At 40.7% G+C, this 19,051-nt stretch overlaps 1 protein-coding gene across 5 annotated transcripts in view; it reads right to left on the reverse strand.

The window, feature by feature from the left end:
* Positions 1–19,051, reverse strand: part of LOC126424752 (replication protein A 70 kDa DNA-binding subunit-like) — a 415,354-nt gene that overhangs the window by 270,760 nt on the left and 125,543 nt on the right. For all 5 annotated transcript variants that reach the window (XM_050087475.1, XM_050087476.1, XM_050087477.1 and 2 more), the window contains exon 12: positions 4,982–5,180. In XM_050087475.1, coding sequence (XP_049943432.1) covers positions 4,982–5,180 — 199 coding nt within the window. The remainder of the gene's footprint in view (positions 1–4,981; positions 5,181–19,051) is intronic.

Here is a 19,051-nt window from a genome sequence, read left to right on the forward strand (position 1 = left end):
AGCAATGGGTACCACACAGAAAAATGAGAGGTGATACAACCACTTCAAAGATTGCCGTTCATCACTGAAGAGTAAAGCAAGTTCATATAGGGCCCCAACATTTGCAAATGACGTTGTTACTAATCAAATAAGGACCCTGGAGATGTAGGATGAACAAATTATGTGAGAGAACTGGAAGACGAGGTTAAAATTAATAACTGATCCATTCTTTCCATTTTAATGGAACATTTGGACCTCAAGAGGATCTCAGCAAAATTTGTGTCTGAAATTCTAACAACTGAGCAGAAGCAACTTTGGAGATTGCACAGGACATGTTGGCTACTGTGAACAGTAATCCGAACTTTCCTAACACATGTCTCAAAAGCACAGTTCCAGTCATCACAATGGAACCATCCACTCATAGCACCCACTCATTGTTCTCAATTAATTAAGAATTTTTTGGCCAAACCCAACAAAGCTGTGGTTTTTGTCGGTCTCACTACTCCCTTGATTAGCACAGAGTGACTACTGGCCTTCTCTTTGGACAGCCCTAGTAATTAATCGGGTAATCATTCACTTGGCCATTAAGCTGTGTACAACTAAAATATAGGGCAATACACACAAATTCAGAAAGCAACATCGAAAAGTGTGCAACAAGATCCTCAATATAAGCAGACAACAATGTTTGATTATATACTAATGATTTGAAGTGGTGAATGTGTGTGTGTGTGTGTGTGTGTGTGTGTGTGTGTGTGTGTGTGTGTGTGTGTGTGTGTGTGCGCGCGCGCGCGCGCGCGCGCGCGCGCGCGCGCGCGGTAGGGAGGGGAGGGGATGCGGGTGGGCATACGTATATTCTTATTGTCTGATAATGAACCAGTAAGCTTAGAACTATTTGTGAAGCAAGAGAATGATCAACGATGGAAGGTGTTCTCCTCTCAGCATGTTAACCATAGGCTTCATGTGGTGTCAAGAACATTCAAGGCTGAGAGTCGATGAGCCTTTGTTCGGTTGCTGCTGGTCATTCAGGGAGTTAGTAGTTATATTGGTTTGCATTAAGTTCCAGTGTCTGTCTCTTTAGTGACATATTGGCTGCACACGTTTTATATTTTTAACATTTTAGAAGGGAACACCCCACGATGGCAGCTCGGGATTTGGAACAGTTTTCTGTTTTTTGTCCACCAACTGATACCTGAACATTTTTGCGAGTTTTAACCTATGAGCACCAGTTGAGAGTTTAAATTACTTTTTAGTGAAACACTGGTGATATCTGATGCCATATCTCACACATGGATTGTAAGGAAGTGGTGAGAAATATTTTTTGTGGTCTAACGATTGGGCTTTAGTGAAACTGAGCCACTATAAGATTTTGTATTTACATAACAGTTAAATAAATTGTTGATCCAGTGAATTCACTAGGCGACATTCATATATAAGCTTTAACTGTGATTTCGTGTGTTTAATTAGCACTCCATATATACACTCACTAATTGATTACCAGCAGGGCCACTGACTGCTGTGAATGGAAAAGAATTTAATCGATAAACAAATTTTTTCTGTTGCTTATCATTAGTGATCCTTCTGGATTAACCATACAATTATTATTCTTTGAATTCACATACTTTCATGGCCTGACACTGTTTCAACTGCACGATCACTTGTGAAACCAGTTATAGTAGAATAACTGCGGGGCCAGTATGTAAGAGTTTGCAGTCCACTCCTCTGATGCAGGTGGACAACAGGTAAACTCTGAGAAATCACGTGAGAGGCAGAGAGGAGATGAAGGCGAGTGTTAGTTGCCAGCTGTCACCCCAACGATAGTCCCTTCTCCCTTCTCGAGTGCCACATGCTAGCTGTGTTGGCCATTTTGTATGGACATGTAGAGCTCTGTCTAGCGTGGGTGGCTGCACATTGGCAACACTGCCTCACCCCATTGCAGTCTGTCTAGTAACAAAGATATTTTAATAGGAGTATAATAACTGTACTGTTTGAATTGTTTTGTACATTACAGAAGAACAGTTAATCAGCGGAAAACTGTCAGCTAACTCACCAAGAAATCATTAAAAATGACCAAATATAGATAAGTATTTGTACAACACGTCATCTGTACGGTATGGATTTCTCTTACATAACTAATCTGGAAATGCTGACATACAAACTGAAAATATCATACAATGTTTTATACATGTAAGTTTGTGCACATGTTAAGAAAATTTCTTACTAGATTCAGTACACTACAAGTCAAGTAGAGCTAAAAACATTGCCCTCAGCTAATGTAGCGTCCCCTAGCCAGTACACATCTTTTCAGTACAAGCTACGTAACTCAAACAAGTACCAAAGTCTGGTTTATGAGAAGCAACAACAACCTACTGAGGTATGCCCAGCGCCAGAAAAACTATGCAGAGGCAAAGTGATTGCTTACATATTTTTGTAGCACAGTGCCCATTTTTAGTTATTAAGAAATTATTGTATTTGATAATACTTACTTACTCATTGGTCATACCAGACACGAGAGTCCATTACCGCAGCAACGTATTTTCGCCACCTATCCACGTCTTGGGCTATTTCCTTCCATTCATTCCATTCACCTTCAATATCTAGGCTCCTTAAATCAGCCTTCACATTGTCCTCCCATCTACGCCTCAGTCTCCCCACAGGACGTTTTCCTTCTAGGTGCCCTACCAGTACTCTGCGCGCTGCCCTGCCCTCATCCATTCGAGCTACGTGACCCGCCCATCGCAGCCTACGTGATTCAATAATACTGATTATGTCAGGGCTCGAGTAGAGTTCGTGAAGCTCTTCGTTATGCAGTTTTCGCCACTCTCCGCTAATGTCATCCCTTTTTGCTCCGAAAATTTTACTCAAAATTTTGTTTTCAAATACTCGAAATGGCTTTTCATTTTTGCACAGTGAGAGACCAAGTCTTACACACATACAGCATAACTGGTAGAATAATAGTTTTGTATATTCTAATCTTTAAATTCCTACACAATATCCGTGATGAAAGTAATCTATTCAGTGAGAAGTAGCACGCATTTCCCGCCCGTAATCTCTTCTTCAGTTCGGATTCAATCTCATTTCTCGAAGTGATGTCCACGCCTAGATACTTAAATGTGTTCACTTTTTCAAACTGCACATCTCCAACTCTTTTAACATTTCCCGATCTACTGCTGTCGGCGTTCTAGTAGTAACCAGGTACTTAGTTTTGTCTTCACTTATCCTTAGACCTACATCTTCACTAGCCTCGATTAACACATTCGATTTGCTGTTACAGATTCTTTCCTATCACTAATGATGTTTAGATCATCTGCATACCCTAATATCTTAATTCCTTATTAATTTTGTTTATACAAAATGAACAAGGAATTATAAAATGTATGATGCACGCTTACTTCCAAAGAGTACATCAGCGGAACTCGAGATGTAGTAAGGCAGAATAGCTACAATTACACTTCTTAAATAATTTCCTCTGTCGCACATCACACAGCTGTATTCTGCTGACCATCCAATCTACGAAATGAGATCCGCCTCGTGCTACACCTACTCCGAACCCTTCACCGTACTGACGGTATTCTGTGTGATATCCGGGTGCGAGACCCGTTCTGTTCACCTGTGATGCACAATGTATTCCGGTTCGGCCCCGCACGACACTTGTAGATCCTACTCTATCACAGACCGAGGCATCTGTGAAAGCAGTCATACCGTACACCAACTCTACAGCTTTTTATATAAGCCTGACTGCTAACCGGCTAACCGTGATCAAAACTGTGGCCAAGAGTAAAGCTGGAGGGGTGTGTTGAGCACAACATTCTCTACTTCAACAGCTGGTTCACAATCTGTTCCATCGGGATCCCTCCCCCAATTGCAGCTTTTGCTGAATCACACAATACCGGCACCATAAAGACAGGAACTGTCCTTACAACGTGCCTTCAATCAGGCAGTCCTCCTGGCTTCAACCTCTGCTAGCCCCTGTCCCCCATCCCACCTCCGTTCCTCATCTGTGCCATTTTGCACTCCACCTCTTTCCTCTGAACCCCCTCTTCCTCTGTTCTATTCCCTCTGCCAATCCACTCTCCCACACCATTATGAGCCACCTGCAGCTATCCCTGCCTGTACTAGGGTGAGCTCATGAGTGCCACATTCCTGACCTGCACACTTACTGTTTCTAGCTACCATTAGCAACTCTGCTTTCTAATCTCTCTTCCACTTCTCATCTCCACCTTTGTCTCACCAATTTCACCAGATACAACCACTCACCCCCAGTCAAACTGTGAGACTGGTACACTGTAGTGGGTGGGACAATGATGGCCTGTGTACTTGTTTCTTTAGCCCTGAAAAAGAATTAACTGGAAAGCTTAGAAACATTCTCAGTCTCGGTCGTGTGCCTACCGATGACTCAGACTCGACTATACGACAAACTGTTACCTTTAAACTAACCACTCCGTCGTACATATTATTCGCGATGTAATAAGAATCCATCTCTCCCTGTGTTAAGGTGTTTTAATAGCAGCTTGTACTGTATTATAGAACAAATGTGCACATATACATCACACTGTGTGAACTTTTTAGTTAATGACGTGTATAAAAACTGCCAGATCATTTACGTAAGAAAACTCCGTACCGGACAGATACAGTACAGTAAGCCCGGTACCAATATTTGCTCGAGTCAACAACTGCTCGAGAAGTTTGAAGTTATGTAACTAATTTACTGTTTTTGTGTATCTTATCTTCCTCAACGAGCCAGGCAATGAAGTATTTAAACACAGTCAACAGGTGATCTGAAAATGAGATGTTTCTCAAATTTACACAAACTTCAAAGCATCCCCAGTCCAAAATATTTTATATCCAGTGTTGCTTTTTCATTCATGGCTTTATATATTTTAGGACTTGTATTCTGGTTTTAACTACATTCTTCAGTGCTTCAAATGAGGTGTGTTCTAACTACGAACAAAAATTGTGCACAGACGCTTTCGTGAAGAAGTCTCTTCAACATAAATCTACTTACCAACTGCGAGATCAATGTCAGGAAGTTTGTTTAGAGGTTTAAAGTGAAATGTATAGCGAGGGATGTTCAAGTCATCTTCATTACATGACTCAACTGTTGTCTCATCCGTAAATATCATTTGATAATCGTGATTCACACTGCTAAATCTCTTGTTCGCTGGTTTTAGATTACATTCACTGATGGCATACACTCTCTCCTCCTGAAACAAGTTACAGTGTGTTAACAAAGGTCAAAGCAATGTTATGCATCCAGAATGAAAACAGTCTTGGTTACAGAATTAGTTAATATCAATGACTCATTTCACCCTTTTCGGGCATTATCAGATTCTACAAAAGTAGCTGGGCATGTAACCCATCCATCATAAATCAAACAATGGGAAATCCAAGATGGAATATAACAATATTGTAAGAAGGAAAGTTGCCGCTCAACATATAGCGGGGATGCTGAGTCACAGATAGGCACAACATCTGCCTACCTACGACTCAGCATCTCCCCTACATGGTGAGTAGCAACTTTCCTTCTCATAATATTGTTACATTCCATCATAAAGCCACATAAACTGGAAAATGAACACAAGAATCCATTTTATACGGCTTTATGACAGGTGGGTTACACATCCAGCTACTTTTACACAACTAATGATGTGCCAAAAGGGTGAAACGTGTCACTCATATTAACTAATTTTGCAACCAAGACTGTTTTTATTCTGGAATGATTGGAAACTGGTTGCTGTAGCACCCTGCCACAATGGAATAATAATTTTTTTATATTGTACTAGTTTCATGAGTGTACCTGAGAAAGGACATTCCATGTCTTTCCTTCTTTTAAGGGGGGAAAAAAAAAAATCACAATCCCAAAAACAGATGCAAATAAATGGAGGAAAGTAAAATTGCTGAGTTATGTGTAAGATGAGACAATTCAAATGAACAGAGGAAAATAAAACTGCTGATTTATATGTAGCACGAGATGTAAATTTATGGCCACTTCAAGGGAAACAGTTGTGATGAAACTGTTTTAATACTGAAAATCAGTTTAACTTCTTTTCTTTTTTTTTAAATTTAGTATTTACTTACTCGAATAATTGAAGTTTTTCTCCTACATTCAAGTGCCAAATCTACAAAGCAACAACAAATATGTCTGCCACTATTTCATCAACAAATGATTTTACCTTTCAGGATATTATATGCAGACTGAAGCGACGAATGGAAATTTGTACGAAGGTCAGGGTTCAGACCAGGGTCTCCTGCTACATGGGCAGATGCACTAACCTCTATGCCACCCTGGCACAGTGGCTTTGTGCAACTACCCTAACATACTTCCCCCTCGAACCAAATACCCATTCACACCTCGGCACACTCGGTATTACCCCTAAACTCTAACAGCATTGCAGAGGCTCTCCAGCTGTATTGAAAAACCACATCAACTTCAAACAAAACAGTGGATTCTGCCTGAAACCAGGCATAGGTGATATAGTAAAATGAAACTATATGGTTCCAGATTAAAGCACCTACGGCTGGCAGGAACCCCTGTTCCGTTCAATGCTGAGGTGCTATTTCAATACAGCTGGAGAGCCTCTGCAATGCTGTTAAGAGTAATACACCTACATCTAAATTCGCAAGCCACCACGAAGAGCACGGAAGAGGGTACATCCTATTGTACAAGTTATTACGGTTTCTTCCCATTACTGATCCACTCATTTATGGAGGATGGGAAGAATGATTGTTTGAAAGCCCCTGTGCATGCTGCAATTATTGTAATCTTGTCTTCACAATCCCTATGTGAGCAATACTTAGGGGTTTGTAGTATATCTCTAGAGTCATCATTTAAGACTTTGTTAGTACACTTGCTTAGGTTAGTTTACGCCTATTCTTAAGCGTCTCCCACTTCAGTTTCTTCAGAATCTCTTTGACACTCTCCCGAGGGTAAAACAAACCTGTGATCATTTGTGCTGCCCTTCTCTGTACACATTCAGTATCCCCCATTTGTCCTACTCGGTATGGGTTCCACACACTTTAGCAATATTCTAGAGTGGGTCACACGAGTGATTTGTAAGCAATGTCCTTAGTAGACTGACTACACTTCCCCAGTTTTCTACCAATAAACCAGATTCTACCAGCTGCTTTACCCTTGACTGGCCCTACGTGATCACTCCATTTAATATCCCTACAAAGCATTATTTCTATGAATTGGCCAATTCCAACTGTGACTCTGATATTATAGTGTAAGGCTACTACATCTTTTTGTATTCTGAACTGCACAATTTTACATTTCTGAACATTTAAAGCAAGTTGTCAATCTTTCCATCACTTAGAAATCATCTCAAGATCTGACCGAATGTTTACGTGGCTTCTTTCAGACAGTACTTCATTATAGGTAACGGTATCATTTGCAAAAAGTTTGAGGTTACTACTAATATTGTTAACAAGATAATTACTGTACAAGTGATGACTGTTCCCCAACCAAAATAATATGCTATGTACTTCCTACCAAAAAGTCCTCAATACAGTCACAAATTTCACTTGATATCCCATTTGATCATACTTTTGACAATAAGTGTATTTGTGGTGCTGAGTCAAATGCTTTTTGGGTATCAAGAAATATACCATCTACGTGACTGCCTTGATAGAAAGTTTTCAGTATGTCATGTGAGTAAATTGTGGGTCAGGTTTCACAAGATCAGTGTTTTTGGAACAGACCCTAGCTGGTACGGAAGATGCCATTTTGTTCAAGATACCTTACTATGTTTGAGCTCAGACTATTTTCTAAGATTCTACAACAAATCGACGTCAAGGATACTGGACAGTAGTTCTACGGATCACTTCTACTACCCTCCTTGTACATGGGTGTGAGCTGCACTTTTTCCCAGGCAAAGTTTTTTGTTTGAGGGATCTACAATAAATTGTAATTAGAAGAGGGGGTAACTTAGTAGCAAACTGAGAACAGAATCTGGAGCTTTCCTGAGTTTTGCCCAAACAATGGCTGTTTCAACAAGTTCAGATGTTACTGACCATGACTGACACTTAACACTTTTTTCATTCATCTTTTCAGTGGTAGAAGGATTAAACTGGGGCAATTCTCCTGGGTTTACCTTTGCAAGCAGACATTTGAAAATGGAGATAAGTATTTCAGATTTCGCTTTGCTACCCTCCATTTCAGTTCCTCTCTAATTTGCTGTGCACTGGATATTAACTTTGGTGCCACTAACAGCCTTTACATACGACCAGAATTTCTTCGGGTCTCGTTCTATATAATTTGACAATATTCTTCTACAGTAGTCAATGAAGGCATCACGCACTGCACTCTTGCCGGCCAAACACGTTTCATTCGACATCACTCAATCTACAGGCCTATGCTTCGTTTTACACCTATTACACAGTAATCTGTTTCATTAGTTCATTTACAGATACTGTATGCCACGGAGGTGCCCACTCATTACGAACTGTTCTAATGGGTACAAATCTGCCCAGTGCATTGTCAACAATTCTTTTAAACTTGAGCCACAGTTGCTCTACACGCTCCTTCTCCGAGCTGAAACTTTCAAGTTCCTCACTGACATATGACACTACTGATTTTTTATCTAGGTTTACCAAACATATAGCTTTCTGCTTGTTTTAGTTGTCCTTTAGGCTTTGGTATTCACTGTTGCCACCATCACTCGTACCAGCTTCGATGTGGATATCCTCGATGAGGTTTTCCCTAAAGTTTTCAGTTATGCCAGGAGACGAGTCCACTGGGTGACAAGGAGAACCGTATTGCTATTTTATGCACATTACTCACACTCAATCTTGCCCAAACGATGTCACATGCAGGTTCAATTTCTACCGTGACAGATTTGAGTTTCTTGCCTACAGTGACAAATACACCACCTCCATTTCCCATTTGCCTGTCCTATCGATGTACCCTTACTTCCCCAAATATCTCACTGCTAAGAATTTTAGGTTTCAACCAGCTTTCTGTCCCCAGTATTATGCGAGCTTCACTGCTTTGTGCGAGTGCTTCAAGTGCTGGCACTTTGTTGCGAATGTTTCAGCAGTTAACTATAATGATTTTAATGCTCTCACATGTGGGAGGCACGTCCTTCGTCTTACACCGATACTTCTGGGTTTCCTATAGCTATGCTTATCTGGACTGGAAGGAGAGTCACCTAATATAAAAAACCTTTGTGCCCAACCCACACACAGTCAGCTAGCTCACCAATTTAGGGGGACCATACAGTTCTGAACCTTCTGGTGCAAGTCCAATAAGTCACAGCTTAGCTTGTCACAGAACCTCTGAAGTCTCCAGTTCAGTATTTCCACTCAATTCAGAACCCAGGGGCCACGATCAGTTCTGGCGACTGTATCGAATGGGCTACGATGTGAATGGAAATTTGGAATGAGGTATGTGTGTTCTAGGGTAGTCCGTATAACTGTGCACAGCCAATGTAGCAGAGTGGCATAGTGGTTCTACATCTACATCTACATCTACATTTATACTCTGCAAGCCACCCAACGGTGTGTGGCGGAGGGCACTTTACGTGCCACTGTCATTACCTCCCTTTCCTGTTCCAGTCGCGTATGGTTCGCGGGAAGAACGACTGTCTGAAAACCTCCGTGCGCGCTCTAATCTCTCTAATTTTACATTCGTGATCTCCTCGGGAGGTATAAGTAGGGGGAAGCAATATATTCGATACCTCATCCAGAAACGCACCCTCTCGAAACCTGGCGAGCAAGCTACACCGCGATGCAGAGCGCTTCTCTTGCAGAGTCTGCCACTTGAGTTTATTAAACATCTCCGTAACGCTATCACAGTTACCAAATAACCCTGTGACAAAATGCGCCGCTCTTCTTTGGATCTTCTCTATCTCCTCCGTCAGACCGATCTGGTACGGATCCCACAATGATGAGCAATACTCAAGTATAGGTCGAACGAGTGTTTTGTAAGCCACCTCCTTTGTTGATGGACTACATTTTCTAAGCCCTCTCCCAATGAATCTCAACCTGGTACCCGCCTTACCAACAATTAATTTTATATGATCATTCCACTTCAAATCGTTCCGCACGCATACTCCCAGATATTTTACAGAAGTAACTGCTACCAGTGTTTGTTCCGCTATCATATAATCATACAATAAAGGATCCTTCTTTCTATGTATTCGCAATACATTACATTTGTCTATGTTAAGGGTCAGTTGCCACTCCCTGCACCAAGTGCCTATCCGCTGCAGATCTTCCTGCATTTCGCTACAATTTTCTAATGCTGCAACTTCTCTGTATAATACAGCATCATCCGCGAAAAGCCGCATGGAACTTCCGACACTATCTACTAGGTCATTTATATATATTGTGAAAAGCAATGGTCCCATAACACTCCCCTGTGGCACGCCAGAGGTTACTTTAACGTCTGTAGACGTCTCTCCATTGATAACAACATGCTGTGTTCTGTTTGCTAAAAACTCTTCAATCCAGACACACAGCTGGTCTGATATTCCGTAGGCTCTTACTTTGTTTATCAGGCGACAGTGCGGAACTGTATCGAACACCTTCCGGAAGTCAAGAAAAATGGCATCTACCTGGGAGCCTGTATCTAATATTTTCTGGGTCTCATGAATAAAGCGAGTTGGGTCTCACACGATCGCTGTTTCCGGAATCCATGTTGATTCCTACATAGTAGATTCTGGGTTTCCAAAAACGACATGATACTCGAGCAAAAAACATGTTCTAAAATTCTACAACAGATCGACGTCAGAGATATAGGTCTATAGTTTTGCGCATCTGCTCGACGACCCTTCTTGAAGACTGGGACTATCTGTGCTCTTTTCCAATCATTTGGAACCCTCCGTTCCTCTAGAGACTTGCGGTACACGGCTGTTAGAAGGGGGGCAAGTTCTTTCGTGTACTCTGTGTAGAATCGAATTGGTATCCCGTCAGGTCCAGTGGACTTTCCTCTATTGAGTGATTCCAGTTGCTTTTCTATTCCTTGGACACATATTTCGATGTCAGCCATTTTTTCGTTTGTGCAAGGATTTAGAGAAGGAACTGCAGTGCGGTCTTCCTCTGTGAAACAGCTTTGGAAAAAGGTGTTTAGTATTTCAGCTTTACGCGTGTCATCTTCTGTTTCAGTGCCATCATCATCCCGAAGTGTCTGGATATGCTGTTTCGAGCCACTTACTGATTTAACGTAAGACCAGAATTTCCTAGGATTTTCTGTGAAGTCGGTACATAGAATTTTACTTTCGAATTCACTGAACGCTTCACGCATAGCCCTCCTTACGCTAACTTTGACATCGTTTAGCTTCTGTTTGTCTGAGAGGTTTTGGCTACGTTTAAACTTGGAGTGGAGCTCTCTTTGCTTTCGCAGTAGTTTCCTAACTTTGTTGTTGTACCACGGTGGGTTTTTCCCGTCCCTCACAGTTTTACTCGGCACGTACCTGTCTAAAATGCATTTTACGATTGCCTTGAACTTTTTCCATAAACACTCAACATTGTCAGTGTCGGAACAGAAATTTTCGTTTTGATCTGTTAGGTAGTCTGAAATCTGCCTTCTATTACTCTTGCTAAACAGATAAACCTTCCTCCCTTTTTTTATATTCCTATTAACTTCCATATTCAGGGATGCTGCAACGGCCTTATGATCACTGATTCCCTGTTCTGTATATACAGAGTCGAAAAGTTCAGGTCTGTTTGTTATCAGTAGGTCCAAGATGTTATCTCCACGAGTCGGTTCTCTGTTTAATTGCTCGAGGTAATTTTCGGATAGTGCACTCAGTATAATGTCACTCGATGCTCTGTCCCTACCACCCGTCCTAAACATCTGAGTGTCCCAGTCTATATCTGGTAAATTGAAATCTCCACCTAAGACTATAACATGCTGAGAAAATTTATGTGAAATGTATTCCAAATTTTCTCTCAGTTGTTCTGCCACTAATGCTGCTGAGTCGGGAGGTCGGTAAAAGGAGCCAATTATTAACCTAGTTCGGTTGTTGAGTGTAACCTCCACCCATAATAATTCACAGGAACTATCCACTTCTACTTCACTACAGGACAAACTACTACGAACAGCGACGAACACTCCACCACCAGTTGCATGCAATCTATCCTTTCTAAGCACCGTCTGTACCTTTGTAAAAATTTTGGCAGAATTTATCTCTGGCTTAATCCAGCTTTCTGTACCTATAACGATTTCAGCTTCGGTGCTTTCTATCAGCGCTTGAAGTTCCGGTACTTTACCAACGCAGCTTCGACAGTTAACAATTACAATACCGATTGCTGCTTGGTCCCCACATGTCCTGATTTTGCCCCGCACCCGTTGAGGCTGTTGCCCTTTCTGTACTTGCCCAAGGCCATCTAACCTAAAAAACCACCCAGCCCACGCCACACAACCCCTGCTACCCGTGTAGCCGCTTGTTGCGTGTAGTGGACTCCTGACCTATCCAGCGGAACCCGAAACCCCACCACCCTATGGCGCAAGTCGAGGAATCTGCAGCCCACACGGTCGCAGAACCGTCTCAGCCTCTGATTCAGACCCTCCACTCGGCTCTGTACCAAAGGTCCGCAGTCAGTCCTGTCGACGATGCTGCAGATGGTGAGCTCTGCTTTCATCCCGCTAGCGAGACTGGCAGTCTTCACCAAATCAGATAGCCGCCGGAAGCCAGAGAGGATTTCCTCCGATCCATAGCGACACACATCATTGGTGCTGACATGAGCGACCACCTGCAGATGGGTGAACCTTGTATCCTTCATGGCATCCGGAAGGACCCTTTCCACATCTGGAATGACTCCCCCTGGTATGCACACGGAGTGCACATTGGTTTTCTTCCCCTCTCTTGCTGCCATTTCCCTAAGGGGCCCCATTACGCACATTTGCCTAGTGAGCAGGAAACTTGGGTTCTAATCCGGCACTTCGTACAAATTTTCATTCGTCACTTCAGTCTGCAGACATACGTCGTAGATGTACGAGACTTGAAAAGGTCTCTGGAATCGTAATGTTTCATTTGATTGCAGGATATTATTGTCCCAATCACATGCACAGCTAACTCTCGGCATTATGTTGCACAAAATAAACGTGGGTTACAGAAAAACAAAGTGCACAATAAAAATGAATCACAACAGTTATATTACTAACAGCATCCCACCATTGTCCGTTGCAAAGTTACCTGTCCTATAAACAATTAGCTGTCAATTGCTGTAACTCTGATATTGTTTACACTGTGCACAATTAGGGGCCCACAGCTCTGTGTTGCAGCAGTGAGGAGACGGTAATGAATAACACTGTGGAGGACAGCGTGGGGGTAAAACTTCTTGGCTGACTTATAAATACTCCATGCAGTTTGTTAGGCAGTTCACTTCCAGTTAACCAAGGACACTGGTCACAGTAAATACATGTTACATGTACATAATTCTGCACTTTTGGTACCACTGTATTACACATTTGCACCTGCAATCCATACAATAACAGAAAACAGTAACACTATCAAGTAGTTAATGGTTTCTGCTCCATGGAGAAAACAGAAATGACAAATCAAATAAATGAAATTATGGGAACTCCAATAAATAAAATTACAAAAAACTGAACTTTCCTCCTGCAAAATAATGTATACTGTTACCAATTTGTAGAATGAAAAAGACTTAATAAAACAGATAGTATGGCAAGACTGAAAGGTAAGCATATTTACGTTTCATTTCAGATCATACTTATGAAAGGTAAAGGTTCAGCATTTGGCATTCTGTCAACAGATACCTGAAGGTTCAATGATAAGAAAATATAGGTTCATTCCAACACCGGGTGACAAAAATATACATTCATTCTTACACCAGGTGACAAAAATCAACTGTCCCAAACTAAAGTAGCTGAAATGACAGTTTAGCCTGGACCTTCACTAATTTTCCTCGTCCAACCAAAGTTAGGATAGCATGATTGAGGCCAACGAAGTGACATCTGTGTTCCCAACAGCAATTTGACACAAGCTCGAATCTAAGCCGCACTTTTTTTCCAGTTTTTGTAACCCAAAAAACTGCCTGCGGCTTAGAATTGAGTGCAAAGTAAGCGCAAGTTCTGAAAAATGTTGGAAGGTGCCGCTACAACTAACTTCTGCTGTCGAATATATGTAGTGCTACACAGGCATGCTTTGCAGGCACAAAGATAAATACTGGCACCAAAACCTCTGCATCAGTAAACAACTAAAAAGAAAGGCGGAAGATGAGCTTTTTTCCTTCGCACCGAGTTTCGATCTATGCATTTTCATACATTATCCAACGAAGTAAATAGAAATTCTGTATTGTTCATCTCTGAATGTGGCAGCCTTTCAAATATTCGTAGCAACAAAAATAAATTTCTTTACACAGAAATACCAACAATGCACAAGGCTTCAGGAATTGCACGAGTTGATACACTGGGGCTTATTAAGATTTCACGTAGCGACACCTATTGCTTCGTGGAATTTTGTGATGTGCTTGTTGGTGTTAGTGGACCATAATGAAGTGCTTTCATTATAGTGCCAAATTCAAGAGGGGAGTTATTTCTCTTGCGGAACAAAGCTCTAATCGTGCAGGTCTGTGATACGGGATTGATCAGAGCAACGTCAGGCGATGGCGACTGCAGAGAGACAAATTATTTGAATGTTCAAGTAGCAGGAAAGCATTAAGTGGACCGAAGTGTGACTGATATCATGCACTAGAAGTGATTTTAAATGAATTTGTTAAGGAACAGCGTCAGAAATTCCTGCCTGTGCACGCTGAAATTTTAAAAATTAAGGCACATGAAATTGCTAGGGAGCAAGAAATCGAAAATTTTAATGTTAGTCGCAGCTGGATTGATCTGTTTATGAAGCACTGATGTTTTTCACTTCGGAGGCGAACTCCAGTTGCACAGAAGCTGCTGAAAAACTATGAAGAAAAACTTGTGGAACTTCAGCGCTTCACAATTAGGCAGTGCACAGCAAAGCAATACCTTCTTGGTCAGATAGGAAATGCTGACCAAACTCCCATATATTTTGACATGCCATCAAATTATACGGTTGACGCCAAAGGAAAGAAAGGCGTAAGTGTTCTTACAACAGGGAGTGAAAAACAGCGGATGTCTGTCATGCTTCCTTGCACAACAGATGGACATAAATTACCCCCATTCATAGTTTTCAAGCGAAAGACTTTACCGAAATTGGAAATGTTTCCAAAAACTGTTAATTGTATGAGCAGACGAAACTGGGTGGTTTCCGGAGGATGTGGTGTTGGAATTGATTAGGCGTGTGTGGAATTGTTGTCTTGGCTCAATACTTGATTTACGCAGTCTGTTGGTATTAGATGTGTACGCAGGCCATAAAACACCTGCAGTAAAATGAAAATTAGACGAAAGCAAAACGGACTTGGCAGTAATTCCAGGTGGGATGACGTCAATTCTGCAACCACTTGACGTCCATAAGGACAAGCTTAAATGCATGTACACAGACTGGCTTTCGAAAAGCAACAGACAAGTGACACCAACAGGACATGTAAAATGCGCAAGTTTGTTTCAACTGTGCCGATGGATTTATGATGCATGGAAGTGTATTCCAAATCAGACTGTGCAACAAGCATTTAAAAAATGTTCGATATCCGATGCACTAGATGGTACGAAGGACGATGCTCTGTATGAAGAAATGAGCAACAAAGAATCTAGTGATAGTTATTCAGAATCATGACTCACATTTTAAACATTTCGTTTAAGATGTATTACAAACCTAATAAAATTTTGTTTCAAATTTCAGTATTTAATTTCTAAGTTATTTTCAATCTTATTTTATAAGTGTTGCTACTCTGCATTGCACAGGATAAAAAAGCGTGGACAGCTGCATGAAACCAGTCTACGGACTGAAGACAACAACAACACGCACTGCATTTGAAGTCATCACTAAAAATTTACTACGAAAATCTGATGGGCAAGACTGTTTGGGATGTATGTCAATATGGCCAACTCTACGTTCTGAATTTTTTCCTACCTGTGACATGAGATGGTTGCTAATAGGAGGTTTTATGAATCGTTAAATCACATGCAGTATTGTCTCCACCATAAGAATAACACGAATGTAAACATTATGCCTTGCATTCTTTCGTGTTTGCTGCTATCTCATTTAAATCCTGTCTGCCTAATAAACTACGAAACTAGAGTAAGACAGCAACAAACGTGGAAGAACATACATATCATGTCACATTTATATTCGTATTATTCTTATGCTGAATAGTGATACAGTCAGAAACGAAGCATGGCAACTGACTAGATTTCTGCCTCTAATTTCTGTGCACAATGTAATGTACTAAAGAATTGTCTGAAAAGATTTTCAAATGGAGAAAAATTTTCGCTAAACTCTCGTTCGGAACGTCTTATATTATACTCAGTCTATTGTTTGGTTCCTGTTATCATTATAAAAGAAAGCAGCAGTGTAAGTGACAACAAATAGCAGTGTCTTGTCATTGTTTCGCTCATGAGACAATTCCTCTCTCTTTTTTTATTGTAAGCGGCGGTAGCGTGCACAAAAGCAAGCCATGCCGCAAGCGGCGACAGGTCATAAACACTCATTATCAGAATGCGACAAACAATGCATGACACAGTACAATAATGCATTTTCAGCTTAGAGTGACATAAACACCTATAACAAAGAGAACTTATCAGATCAAAGCAAATAAGAAAACACTTCAAACCAGACGAAGCATGTCAAAAGGGAAGGGTACCCATATAAATACGGACGGAGTGCCTGACGCATAGCAATGGCTACCTGGTAAAGCTTAACTGCTAAGCTTATGACTTGAACCAAACTACTGTAGCTGTATCTTCATCCATTCGACGTAAATTGTGTGTCCTGTTACAGTGGACCAACTTGGTTTCGATTTGGAAGTGCGGTCTAAAACTTTTCTCTCCCCTTGGATTTCCAGTCTCAAATTTCAGGTGCGGCTTAGATTCGGGAAATTTTTTTTCCCTTTACTTCTAGTCTCATTTTTTAGGTGCGGCTTCGATTCGAGTGCAGCTTAGATTCGAGTAAATACGGTAACCACACTATAATATGGGACCATAACCTCAAATTTGTAAACCACTTCTTAAGTTTTTCAAAAGACTCTAAAACAATCAAAGATGTGCCAGAGAGCAATCTTGTTCCATCACTACAAAAATCTATCTGCTGAAAGGCAAAAATGTTGGTATTGGTTGAAACATTCTGAATACAAAAAGATTTGCATTCACTTTCACATAAAGGTGGTTCCATGTAACTCACAAACACACACTATTTCAAAGCCCAGCAAGTGACTGTGTGATCCTATGTAGTTTTCGTATGAAAGACTTCTCTGTGTTCACAATGTGGGTGGTGAGGACAAGTATGATGAACACTTTTAGAGTTTTTAGAAAAGAGCAAATACAAGATTTTGGGAATGAAATAATTTCCATTATCTCTTCAAAATTCTTGGAGGAAGCAACATATGAGAGTGACTTTCCTTCTAAACAAAGGTCAGTGAAAAGTACACAGCCATGTTTTACAACAAAACTTGTTGGTTTGACTTAGCTAATAACTAATGTTGATGTTTTATAATACACTGGCAGTTCCATTTCATCACTATATCAATCATCATTAAATGTGAATCTTGACTAGCTATGACAGCTTTCCTCAATGCTCCTCACATATCTATAATTTAAAATTAACCTAATAAACTTCAAAATATGACAACTGTCTACAACTTCATTTCATTCCAACTTCAATCAGCAAGTTTTCTCGAAACTCATTTGTGATTTATGTACATTCACGTTTTATCTCATCCGGGTAACACTTTCAGAGGCAACAGTTTCAATTACTATTTAAACACTGCATTCAAATTACTGTGCTACTCCTAACCTTCACAGTTTTCTTTTCTGCTTTCTTGCTTAACTTTAATTTGGTACAAATTCTCTAAAACTACTACATATCAGTGACAACCGAATGTCTAATTATGTGAAGATGAGATCAGTGTATGCCAATACTTAAAAATAAGTCAGAGACATGACCTAAAACTACAGAAGCTTCACATTAAGCTTACCCTGTATGGATATTACCAAAGATAAAAAGTGTCTATTAATTTATCATAAATAAAGGAAACTGCTACCAGTCAGTTATGGAACTTTTTTTTTTATTTCTATAAACCAGATTTCAATCCTTTTGAGGCTAATCTTTGGGAATGCCAAAGTTACATAATTCTATCTGTATGAAATTGAATGGGTTGCTACTCACCACTTTTATGAGGCACCAAATGACAGATAGGGACATTTAAGGTTTCAACTACAGATAGTCACATTTCAAGTACATTTAAATGTAGTTTCATTGTGGCTGTCTGTCCCTCAGTGTTCCCACTATGGTGAGTAGCCATGTACCCTGTATCCTATTCGGGCGCTAAAGACTACACTGTTGAGCGCCCAGAACACCATATCCATCCTATATCCTATTGACGAAATAGTTCACAGGTCAACAGTCAGATGTCAATGTCTTACAGGCACAACATTTCAACAAGTGACTACGTTGCCTTTATCAGGTAAGCTGATGAACTCTCTGTTGCCCGTTACACATCTCCAGAGTGGAAAGATACGTAGTAAACTTCTTGTGTGTTTTCTTCGTAGTTTATTTCTTAAACTCGAACATGCTTCTGTTTAAGAGGCTTAATCTCTCATTTTTTTGAATAAGTGTAAATTCAGGCAGTCTGTCAGGGTGTAGCGGTGGCACAGAACCTGGTGCATCGCATGACACCTCAGGTGTCACTTGTCACACCCACAGGCTCTGCTGCCAAGGCACTTTCTAGAGTACCCAACATGGTAGATCCATCCTCACAGCAGGATGAGTGGCATTTGGTAGGACTCGCCTTTATAGGTCAGGTGCGCACTACACAAAAGAAGCAACTACTTTGGGTGTCAGAATACTTGTGGATTGCATATGGAGGCTTTTTAGGCAAGGTGGTAGTTTGAGGTACTATGATGAATACTAGTCAGATAATATACAGATAAAGAAATTAGAGTGCATTCAGAGTTGAGCTATGTTGACTCAAAATTTTATAGCTAAATTGTCAAAGTATTTGTAACTAAGTTTCCAAATTTACTATCCTCTAGGGA

The sequence above is a fragment of the Schistocerca serialis genome, chromosome 10 (genome assembly GCF_023864345.2).
Source record: "Schistocerca serialis cubense isolate TAMUIC-IGC-003099 chromosome 10, iqSchSeri2.2, whole genome shotgun sequence".
Taxonomy (NCBI): domain Eukaryota; kingdom Metazoa; phylum Arthropoda; class Insecta; order Orthoptera; family Acrididae; genus Schistocerca; species Schistocerca serialis.